The sequence below is a fragment of the Medicago truncatula genome, chromosome 8 (genome assembly GCF_003473485.1).
Source record: "Medicago truncatula cultivar Jemalong A17 chromosome 8, MtrunA17r5.0-ANR, whole genome shotgun sequence".
In the NCBI taxonomy this organism is placed as follows: Eukaryota; Viridiplantae; Streptophyta; class Magnoliopsida; order Fabales; family Fabaceae; genus Medicago; species Medicago truncatula.
In genome coordinates, this window is record NC_053049.1 from 46,619,019 (window position 1) to 46,631,254 (window position 12,236).

A 12,236-nucleotide genomic window follows, 5' to 3' on the forward strand; every position below is an offset into this window, starting at 1 on the left:
TACATTGTTTATTCAATAGATCTAAAAAATGTATCAGTATATCTGACACTAGATAATACTACCTTTATTTATAACAGTGATCGTAAGATGTAAGACCATTTTTATAAGAACATGTAACAAAAATCATATGTATTATCCCTAAAAAAATCACATGTACTAAAAAATTGTTGGAATAATAAATTTATATGAAATGTGTGTGATTTTTACTACCTTCGTCTCTTATTATAGGACCTTTTTGAGAAGTAAAAAAAAATTCTCATTTTATAAGCTCCTTTTGATATTTTCAAGTACATTAATTATTTTTTTACCAACATAACTCTATTTATTTATTTTATGTCTTTTTCTTCAATCAACATTAAATACTATTTAAAAATATAAACTAATTATCTCTCTTAAAAGTATAAAATTGTAAAAACAATAGTAATTACAAACAAATTTATTATCGTTGTCAATTTTTAATTCCCGTTACTTTTTCAAAACAGTCTTATAATTAGGGACGGAGATAATAGTAAATTATCATTGTGTACAAGTGCATTCAATATTACTCTTCATATTTCAAGACAAATTAATTGTATTAATTTTTTTAAGGAATTAGTAGTATATTGAAAGGTATATTTAAAAAGAAGTAATAAATTATCTATTTTTTTTTTAAATACTTTTAGAAAAATGCTATTTTGTGTCCTTAATGCATAAGTTAAGGAGTAAAAGTAGAAATGTTTTGTTGTAATTAATGCATTTGAATTTAATTCTTTTACTTTTAATTAATAGAATGCACAAAATTTAAGAAAAAACTTTTAAAATATTTGAGAACTCCCTCTATATCATAATTTTGTCACATTTGAAATATTTGAGTCTATACTATTTTGTCATTTTAGTATAAATTTTTGAGTTCAGATCCTCTCCATTTGGAGGGTAAATGGCCATCTCCCTTTACTTTCATATCCAACTGACATGTGGTTTAAATGAAAATCAATGGCTCAGATTTAAATTTATTTTTTTCATATTAATAAATAATTAAAAAAGGAAATGAAGAGACGCACGCGGGAAAGGAGTGTAGAGTTTCCAGGAAAAATAAATTTCCTTCATCAGTGCAAAAATCACTCTCCTTCAATTTGCAGAGTTTCCAAAATTCACTCTTCTTCATCAGTGCAGAGTTGCTAACCTGTATCCCAATCTTTCTCTACAATTTGTCATTCTATCTCACTCCGACGCTTTCCGCATCGTCGCTTTGGCTCATGTATGCTTCATCAATGGTTATTTGAAACATTTATCAAAGCAATGAGTGGAAAAAAACCTAAAACAATTCTCACTGATCAAGATGCTGCAATGGCTAAGGCTATTTCTTTAACTATGCCAGAAACATTTCATGGATTATGCACTTGGCATATCAGAGAAAATGCTCTAAGACATGTAAATCATTTGTATCAAAGGAGTCCTAAATTCTGCTCAGATTTTGAAGCATGCATCGATTTACATGAAGAGGAAAGTGAGTTTTTGAGTGCATGGGATGGTTTGCTTGTTGAGCATAATGTTCCTGACGATTCTTGGCTGCATACAATTTTTCGAGTGTCAACATGTCAGTGCAAGTCTGCATCTGAATTTAAATGAATATGTAGGTGGAAGTCAACATGGAAATGCAAATCAACATGTCAATGCAGACCAAGTTAACACTTTAGGGATGTTCAACTTCTTTTGATTATTTCTGCAAGATATGAAGATGAAGATCTTAAGACACTTAGAATGTTTGCTTTGAATTTCAATTTTTGCGAGACTTTTGTTAGTCATTTTTTGGGGGACATGTAATGCATTTCTGGCACAAGCTTTAGACAAAATTTACTAGATTAAATGATGTACTGGTTTGAACCATTTGCTGATGTGAAACATTTGTTGTTTAAAAGCATTTCAGAGGTGTTATTTTAGTTTTATGTTGTTATTTCTGATGTGTATGTATGTTATACAATTGCATTTTCTGCTGTGTATTATGCATGTCATATAATTTTTTCCGCAGCTGGTCTGTCAATTTTTGAGACTGTTTTGGCGTCAGTTTTGGTGCTGGTGGCTGCTGGTACAGCAGCTGGGATATGTCCCTGTAGGCTGCTCCCTCCTTGGTTTGTTAGTGCCTCGCTGGGTTTGGTTTTAGGGGCTTGTTCGGCTTTGATTTTGGGCGTGACAGATGGCTGCATGACAGCAGCTGTTAGTGCCTTATGCTTATGCTTTTCAATTTTCTGCTGTGTATGTATGTCATATAAAACCAACAGCTACAAGTCTTTTTTGCTTCATGTGGCTGTTTTTTGGTTTGTTCACAAGTTAGTTTAGCCTTATACTTAACAAATATATTTGAATTCACACAAGATCAATAGATACAATGAGTTTAGCTTTATGTTCAATTGCAAAATTGCTTAACAAATATATTCACTACAACACAGCAACACAATTCAGGACATTGAATTCAGAAAAATTTATTAATAATAGGTGCCGCATATAGACGGAACACCGCAACCAAATACAACATTACAAATAAACACCTCAGCTGTGACAGTAACAAGTTACAAAACCATAACTTAAACTAGCAGCAAACAGACCCTATACCCCAAATCAATAGTCCTATGTTTGATTACAATTCACTACATCTATAACTCCAATTCTTCTATAGTATATAGTAGTCTTCTCCTTTCTTGTCTTCTTCCAAATTATGCTGGAATCAGTCTTCTAATCCCTTAATCCATCTTCTTACATCAAGTTAACTAAAAGGTGTGCTTCATAATCAGCTACCTTGTTAAACACCTGTTACATCAATACATTAGGCAAAATAGAGAAAAATTGATCCAAATTGAATTCACTCAAATTTATCTCAGCCCCTTTTATACGCGACAACAATAACCCACACAGGTAAAATAGAGAAAAATAGAGAGAGGGAATGAACGAGAGAGGCAATAACAATGGAAAAATGAGACCCACACTAGTTGTAAACCCAAATCGAAGTTTTACGCTTACCACCGACCTGTTCTTCTGCCGTCGCGATTAACAATCACTACACCATCAAGAACCCCGTGGTGGAATTTTACGACAACGACAAAGAATTGACAAGACACTTCTCGTGCAGATGAAAGGAACCATGTTTTATGGCCGATATCATGAAGAAGAGGAAGAAGAAGAAAAAGAAGAAGAAGAAGAAGAGAAATGGTTTCTAGGGAAGAAGGGAAAAGCGTTTTACGAAGATGATGAGAGAGGATAGGATCTGAAAAAAATCGATTTTTAATTTTTAAAATAAATGATTTAAGTTGATTATTAAATCTGAGCCATTGATTTTCATTTAAACCACATGTCAGTTGGATATGAAAGTAAAGGAAGATGACCATTTACTCTCCAAATGAAGAGGATCTGAACTCTAAATTTTTATACTAACTCATTCTTACAAAATACAGTAGTTAGTATCACTGATTATAACGTTTTCAATAATTATCTCTTCTTCAAATTGAATTCAAAAAAATTCAACTCACTCTCTCGGACCCACTCAACACTAGATCTTTTGAGTATCATGATGATAAATTCAAATCTACTGGGTATTCTACATTGGACATAACACAATTTTATAAAATAAAACTAGCTTGTAAAGTAAATGGTGCAATTCTTTTTAAACATTATCTGTCTACATTTTTTTAAATGCAAAACTTAATTTTTTTTTTCTCTCAATATAGTGTAAACAATAAAATGCAATGACAACATCGGCAATTTATACTGATACTTTAGTAGATCAATATAATTCTTTAACGGCATAACTCCAGACGGTAACTCGACATATAGTCAAACTGCACTTCTGAGCCCATAACCTTCCGAGAGACATGGAATATTATACAGACTATAAAGAAACCGATAGATTTGAATTTTTATTAATAAATCATTTCACTCTAGCCTTGAAAAATCTCAATTAAATAGCAAGCCCCTTTAAATTTTCCTTTTTCAAGCAGAAATATATGTTTGCCACAAAAAAACCAAGTTTCTTGTATCTAAAGAAAAGAGATGAAAGTGCCAGGCTACTTGGATTCATCCATTGGGGTACAAGATTGAGATATTAATTCCTGATCGTCTTGCCTAGATTCCTCAGACTTGGAGACAGAATCCTCAAGAGCCTCCAGAAATGACAAAACTGTGAACTTGTCTGCCAAGGGGAAAACAGAATCAGCAATATGAAATAATCATGTCAATAAGCCGGTAGTAATTCTCAGAAAATATTCCTTGTATCTTTTTCCTTCATTTTTTGTTTATTTTTATAGAAGACATGAAATATCAACTTCCTACACCCGCCTGAAACCTAGAAGACATGAAACTTTGAAAGAATCCAAGTATTATACTCATTAGCAATGCTCTTATAACTGCCACTCCAGTACTAGAAACCAAATTTGTGATATTGAAACCTCTACCGTATACCAAATGGAAAATGTGAATAAAGATGGGAGGAATTCTAGATGTCCCTACAACACACTAGATTGGAGAAGTAACAACTACAGCTGGCGTTTAAGATGCAAGCAATCAAAATAACAATTAAGGTGGAGCTGAAGAGTGTGAAAGTACTAGAAACTTACATTTACTTGGATCAATTCCAAACTGGGACAAATCTATCTGTCCTGTTCGAAGTACCTGCAGCAATAAATATATAATCACACTGAATATCTTTTGAATGAAATGTAAAAAAGAAAAAGGGAGGGACAGCAGCCTTTACATAAGTAAAAGAATCTACTTGCTGACGGAAAGGTGGGCTCTGCAACAACTCCAATATATCTTCTGGAGACCAAGTACCCTACATCATAGAATACTACATGAATCACTAAACAAAGGAATACAAAAACTCAATCGCTACATTGGTATAACATTACCTCTGGTAAATAGGAAGCTAGACGCTGCTCTAATGGTAACGTCTCCATCAATGGCAATATCAGATCAGGCTTCAAAATGTCACCGAGTTCAAAGCCTAATTAAATGCAAGAAAACTGTCAATGTAGAGTGAACAACCTTTTGCTAATATATTTTTATAATAAAATGATGTTAAATTTGTAGAGTGAACAGCCTTTTGTTAATATTTTTTTAATAAAATGATGTTAAAAACCTTAACCCGTCAAAGTGCATACTAATGCCCCACATCATGGGATACGGTTTTGAATATTAAGTTGACAGCTTTAATTTTTAGAGTACAGAGAAAGTTGTAAAAGTAGATTGAAATTCGAATATTATCATATGCAATTGCAGTATTATCTGTTGACAAATATCTATCACACAGTCTTAATAGATAGCAAGGAAATGAATACAATGCCAAGTGATTACCTTCGTCAGGATCAAGAATGCTATCTGCAAACATATCATCAGAAAAGTAATAGGTCAGATCTCAACACAGTTAATAGGGAATAAAAGAACATTTCTCTAAATGTAACTTATTACCTGCAGCAGGTCCAATGTTGCTCAATATTCTCTGGAGATCTGCCAATTTAACTGGACCAGAAGACGTTACATCGCTAGTTGCATCCACACCAAAGTTCGGGACAACCAAGTTTGCAGCTCTTTCCAACAAAAAATCAAACTTTTGGTGTCCAGTCGGGTAAATAAATAGATATGCAATGCACTAGTATGGGAATTGGTAACTAAATAGCCATGCTAAATGAATGATTACAAAGCTCAATTTTAATTTGCAAGTTCACGCGTCTGAAAACATTTGAATATCCAAACTAAGTACCTCGATGAGATGTCATCTTCAACCATATCTTCAGAAACTTCAAGCGGAAGGGATACATCAGGTTCTTCTTCACCAAGGAGCTCTGTTAGTGAGTAAATGTTAATGAGTGTGTTACTCTTTACTTCTAGAGATGAAAGTTTTACTCTAACACCATACATTTAGCTATTTGCCTATGTCACTTTGAAAGGTTGCAAACTTATGCATGAATCAAAACCAAATAAAAGGCTACCAACATCAAAATTTTCTGTCATATTCTAAGCACCTGTGTACATAACCATACTAATATGGTTCGCTTTCACCTAATATGCATTGTTTAACGAAATCTAGGATTCATCAGTCTACATATGTGTAAGTGTAAGATCATATGGAGTCATATCAGACTATTAGCTCTTTAATGACAGAATATGGTGCCAACATAATCAAATGGAAATACTTTTTGTATTGCATGTTCCCGTAAAACTTTTAATAAAAACAAAAAACAAAAACGTTAATCTAAAATTTGCAAAAATTAGCTCTTTAATGACAGAATATGGCGCCAACATAATCAAATGGAAATACTTTTTGTATTGCATGTTCCCGTAAAACTTTTAATAAAAACAAAAAACAAAAATGTTACTCAATGAAAATAAATTATGTACAAGCAGTGTTGGCAATCGTGGTCGCGGGTCGTGGAATATAAAATTTTGTTCAAATTCCGCTGCGCTGCAGTGATATCATGCTTCTATAGTCACTATTTGACAACACTTTGTACTAAATTACAATAGCAGTTTGTTGAAATTCCGCTACGCTTAGCCATTATTTGACAACAATGTGCACAAGTATTCATAAATGGTTGTTCAAAACCATACAAGGTGCTTATCTGGTGCAAGTACATACTGGCTCTACGTGGGTACCCAATACTAAGATGTTCGGTTAGCTACTAAATGAAACAAATTGCTATCTCACTCTTCAAAATGCTACTTTGCCTCCAAAAAAAAAATTGAAATGGAGCCTAGCTTCTTTGCATTAATTAACATTAAGACAATAATACTACTTCAAACTTCACAGTGATATTTAAGTATGTTGAAAATAAAAGTAGAAATGGATAAACAGACTCATGCATCTGTAGGTTCATGTACTAGTACAAACTTAGTAGCATCCTAATTTATAATCTTGTAAATACAAGTTTTATTTATTTCTAGATGTATATTAATATTAAACTTGCTGAACAATTCAGAAATTATTTCTGAAATTCTCTAAGCCTTTCTTATGTAGGCAGAATTGCAGGATCGTCCACTGGCATAAGGCTTACACGTTAATATAAAGGAAGCTTACAATTCAAAGCAAAAGGAGAGATACTTACCTAATGGTCTGTTGAGGTAATCATTCACAGAGCTACACAGTTGTGAGTCATTATCAGCATTAGATTCCTATACACAATAAAGAGGTTCAGGTAGAAAATAGAAATATAAACTAATCATCCAGTCAAAGTACTTAGGGAGACAAGTGGATATTCAGTAATAAGACCAACCTGCATCCAGAAGAAGAACTTTCTGTCATCACTATTAAACTTCAATATGTAAACCCTTCCAGATGTTTGATTAACCTAAGCAAATCAAGAATCAGAGGTCAGAATATTCAGAACTATTAAAATAATCATACCCAAGATATTAAGAGTAAAGCAGTGGAACCTGCTCAAAAATAGCCTCGTTCGGAAATATTATCTGATCCTGTGTTGGCTTAGGTCAAGAAGCATCAAAATAAATCCAGAAGGAAGCAACTAATATTTCAATTGGCATAACATACGATACAGTAAAAAAAGAATAGTTGCCAAGTCAAAGTAATAGAGGTCAGGGAAAAGAAAGGAAGAAAGACAACACCAACAACCAAGCCTTGTCCTACTAAATGGGGTTGGCTACATAGATCAAACGATGCCATAGTTTTCTATTAAATACCATATTCCTATCCAACTCATTACATTGCCAAACCACCTAAGCCTAGTTTCCACAATCTTTTCTACTATAGGTGTTACCCCAACTCTCTCCAATGTTGTCATTTACAATCCAATCTTGACTAATCTTACCACACAACCAACGCAACATCCTCATCTTTGCTACACTTAATTTATTTTCTTGTTGGTTCTTTACAGCCTAGCACACTGTCTCGTACAACACCATCGGTCTTACAGCTGTGATAAAATTTTCCATTCAGCTTGAGCTGTACTTTCGTGTCACATAAAACACATGAGGCCTTCCTCTATTTTAACCACCCAGCTTAAATTCCATGGTTTACATCTCCTTCTATTTCTCCGTCGTTTAGCACTATGGAATGGACCCAAGATATATGACATGATTTCCAACTTTCACAAAGAGCAGGAAGAGAGAATAACACGAAAATTTGTTTGAACGTATCCTACAAAGGTTAACTTGGTTTATATGCCTTCTGTGTGAATTTAGGTACAGTGCTGCTGTTTAACAAACAATAAATTTCAAACATTAACCCAACACTTACTCACTTCTAACAACCATATTAGTTTGCTATTAAGTTTTTTTATAATTATCTAGTTGAGAGAAACCTTCCTCGACAGTTTCCATAGATCCTGCAAGTAATGTACTGAAACAATAGCTTTATAGGCACATATAACATTTTCTATCTTTCTCCTTGTGACATACTAAAGGAGGAAAGTGGAGGAGTGTTGTTGCAAGGGGGAAAAACAAGAGAAAAACAGTCTTTTCTAGAATAAACTGGCCCATATTATCTTTATAAATAAAGAAACTAGCGATATTCGTAATAGACACGCGACGAGAGAGAGAGAGAGAGAGAGAGATTGAGTGAGAGAGAGAGAGAGGATTAATAAGGACAAATCTGCACTTCCATGAAAAATAAACACTAAAGGTTAATCTGCCCCTATAAATTCCATTTACTAATAATTCTAGTAAATTTTGCTCACAAACAAATAAGAAATATTTGTTGATTACCAATTCTATTTGAGCCGTATAGAGTGATTGTATTTCAAAGGGTAAGTTGGGGTAGCTCCTATTACATAAAAGATGGTACTCATCTTAGGTGATTTGGAAATGTGTGGAGAAGACCCATTTGAAACACCATAGTAGAGTGGAGCAGATGGAGGAAATGTTGGATCGGTCAAATAGTTGGAGATAGCGTGAGACCAAAGAAAACTACCACATGGGAAGCAATCAAAATAGATTTTGAGATAAATGGTCTATATTTAAACTTAACATACAACAGAGCATTATGGCATATGGTCTATGTAGCCAACCTCGCTTTGTGAAAAAAATAAAAATTGGTTTATTTTGCTGCAATTCAACTCAAACTTCAGGCTGTTTCAAAAAAGACTTAAACTTCAGGCTGTTTAAAAAGAAAAAACTTAAACTTCAGGCAAAACATAAACATCCCATTTGTTTTTACTAGTTATAACTAAGGGACTAAAAAACTATGAACCATGGGAACACACCAAATACAAACCAAGTATTTTCATGATAAAAGGCTACTCAATTTTGGTACATGTGTGTATTGTTTGGGTACGTATTAGCCCGTACCAACATCCCGATCCCAATAAATAACAATTATTCAATAAGAAGGTGAAAATTGTAGTTTTCTCGTTCCTTTTGTTTATACTGTTGATCTTTTCACTATTAGCTCCACATTTCCTACTATTCAAATATTATTTCCCTATTTTCTGCTATATAAAGATCCTCTTTCCTAATTTCCCTTTATATATTTCTTTGATTTTGTTCTGATTTGTGATGTAGTAAATTAGGAGTGGTTATAGGCAGAAATATTCAAGTGATTTATTTTGCACGAAAAATTAATGGGTCCAGCTATTCTACACAAATTCTAATCTCCTGTTTTTGCAAATCAAGTTCTTAATCCTATCAATTCTACAACGAGTCATCACTCAACTGAACATAATAGTATGTCATTCAAATGAACAACAATTATATATATTTGGGAAGAAAAAAGGATACATCTTCAACAACATTTAGTGTGCGATCAAGCCACTGAAAATGAACTAGTCCCTCCTCACCCTGAGACAAAAACAATCACTTCAACAATGGAAATTCAAAAGGATATTAAAAGCAAGGTAAAAAAAAATACGAAACTAATATTGAAGCAAAGCATACCCTAGCAATACGAACGAGTCCTTTGCGTGCATCAGGAACTACCCTTTTTCCCTCTAGTGACATTTTACCAGCACGAAACTCCAGCAGAGTTTCCTGTCAATAGACATAACAAACCGATCAATCATACCATAAAAAAATAATGAGAGCGAAAACTAAAACTTATATACTACATTAACACTTCCATCTCAGATCTTCCTGACAAAAAATTTGACCATTAACTTGAAGGTTACAGTGGTAATATACTCTTTTTTTGTTTGGTCAAAACTCAAAAAACAAAAAAAAGAATCCAATAAACACAAAGAGAGAAAAGGAAAGTAAAAGAAAAAGACATTATTACCTGGATTGCAGGAAAAGCATCGATGGAAGATGAACTCATCTGGTTTCAGTAAACTGCATAAGGAGAAAAGAAACATCAGCAACAAAACAAAAGAGAAAGGGTATGAATATGATAAAACCCTAGAGTGCGAAATATGAAGTTGGAGTCGGAGGTTGATTATTACTCAACTCAATTCGATGATGGAACGAAGCAAAGCGAAGCTATGTGAAAGTGAGGGTTCCGTTTGTTTATTCACTCAGATTTTCTCTATCGCTCCGACCCTGGCTTATTCTTATTCTTATTCTTATTCTTATTTCAACCCCTTCTATTCCATAAATCTACGGAATTCACATCTATTTTTTTAATAATTTGGGTGTTCAAAACCGAACTAACCCAATAAAAAAACCATAAATCAAATTAATTCAAATCAAAATCGTACTTAATTCGGATGAATTTGAATGATTTTTGCACTGAACCGCACGGTTCGGTTCGATTTGTGATTTATATCTTAACAATCGAACCAAATCAAACCGCAAGAATAATGAATATTAAAATGCATCTTATTTTTTCTCATGAAGCATAATCAATCTTTCTTCACTTATCTTGTCGTGCATTTTACTGAAAAACGTTATATCTTGAACGTTGGTCATTGTTTGTTATTTCTATATGATGCAAATGAGGATATAAATTTTATATACTTCTTTGATAATTATTTTGCATTATGAGACAGTATCAAATTTCAATGGCTCTGCATTTTAGAAAAATGTATATGTTTTAGTGAATTAGGCTTGCTAGGCCAAATATATGATGAATTAATGTTAACATATGCGCCGGTCATGACTTGAGATTGAATTGTGACAAAGTTGGGTAAGTAAGTCCCCACTATTAGATATTTCTCTTCCTTTTCAATAGAACAATTTTTTTAAGAAAGTTTTTTACAAATATAACAGTACGTTATTTATATGTAAAATTTTAATTTTTGTTAAAAAAATGTATAATTTTAATCAAAATTTAACTAATTTAAAAAATAAAAAACATTGTCCATTATTTATAGGGTTAGCATAATAAAGAAACTGAACGGAATAAAACGTCTGTTAGTAGTCATAATACTATTTATATGTTTGGATACACGTTAGAATCAATTAATCGTGATATTGCAAAACGTGATTTGGTGGTTTTATGAAGTTCTTTGGCTGCACAAGTTAAAGCAATTTTGTTATCCAAAATTGATTATCGTATAAGCATTTGGAGTTTTAGCGGCAAAGTGAATTGATTTTATTTCGATACCAAATGTTGTACCAAAATCACCATCTCCTAACAAAAAAAAAACTATTTTCATTCTAAGAAGCTATAATATTCTCTCTCTTCTCTCCATCTCATATTCATGTCAACAACCGTTATATGAATGATGTTGATTGGACTCTCACTCGATATAAGTTGTTTCAATACATCAATGTTCAACACAGAATTAACTCATTCTCGTAGATAATCTAAATTAAATATCGTCAATTACATGTATATAAACATTTCTTCTTAAAAAAGAAACATAAATATAATAAAACATATATTAGTTCACCATACCTTTAGGCACTAACTTGGAAGTAACTTATTCCTTCAAATTGTTGGCCCTTTTGTGACTGAGAGGTGTCAATTTGTTTTGTTTTTATATTTGCATGGTTTCGGGGTATTCTTTAGATCCCAAAAACGTGTATTGAACTTGATTTATATGCATGCCTTCTCTCATCCATATTGTTGCTACAATAATTCAAATCGAATACTTAATATTTCATATTCATAGTGTTGTGTATGACTTCAAAATTGTGAAGATGGAAAAACAGAATCGTGACACGATTTTGGTAATGTCGAGAGTTGTTTTCAGGGCGTCCAATCGTGACACGATTTTGGGAAATTGTGACACGATTATTGGCTTGCTGGGCAAGATTTTCAGGATAAGGTTAGTCGTACCTTGGGTCCTACGCATCAATCGTGACATGATTTCGACGCTGAAGACTGCTATATAACTGTTCTTTGCAGATTTTGAAGGAGAGCTTGAAGAGAGAGAAACTTGGGA

At 33.0% G+C, this 12,236-nt stretch overlaps 1 protein-coding gene across 2 annotated transcripts; it reads right to left on the bottom strand.

Moving 5' to 3' along the window:
• Positions 1 to 3,799: 3,799 nt before the first annotated feature.
• Positions 3,800 to 10,486, bottom strand: LOC11435925 (26S proteasome regulatory subunit RPN13). Of its 2 annotated transcripts, none has more exons than XM_039828903.1 (14): positions 10,355 to 10,486; positions 10,187 to 10,239; positions 9,850 to 9,942; positions 9,694 to 9,753; positions 7,396 to 7,434; positions 7,236 to 7,310; positions 7,068 to 7,134; positions 5,726 to 5,807; positions 5,434 to 5,552; positions 5,320 to 5,343; positions 4,875 to 4,969; positions 4,721 to 4,798; positions 4,584 to 4,638; positions 3,800 to 4,159 (listed from the first exon to the last, which is right to left on the bottom strand). In XM_039828903.1, exons 2-14 carry the CDS (start codon positions 10,223 to 10,225, stop codon positions 4,035 to 4,037), a joined length of 951 nt encoding a protein of 316 aa, XP_039684837.1. In that variant the 5' UTR covers positions 10,226 to 10,239; positions 10,355 to 10,486; the 3' UTR covers positions 3,800 to 4,034. The 2 variants fall into 2 exon arrangements, with proteins under 2 accessions (XP_039684837.1, XP_024629267.1); XM_024773499.2 differs by having other exon boundaries at positions 10,350 to 10,461.
• Between the last annotated feature and the right edge of the window lie 1,750 nt (positions 10,487 to 12,236).

Coding starts and splice junctions, on each gene's coding strand:
- LOC11435925 (XM_039828903.1), bottom strand. CDS start 10,225: ATGAGTTCATCTTCCATCGATGCTTTTCCTGCAATCCAG. Junction 4,970..5,319: donor CATTCTTGATCCTGACGAAG/GTAATCACTTGG, acceptor GCATTTAATTAG/GCTTTGAACTCGGTGACATT. Junction 4,799..4,874: donor TAGCTTCCTATTTACCAGAG/GTAATGTTATAC, acceptor TCTATGATGTAG/GGTACTTGGTCTCCAGAAGA.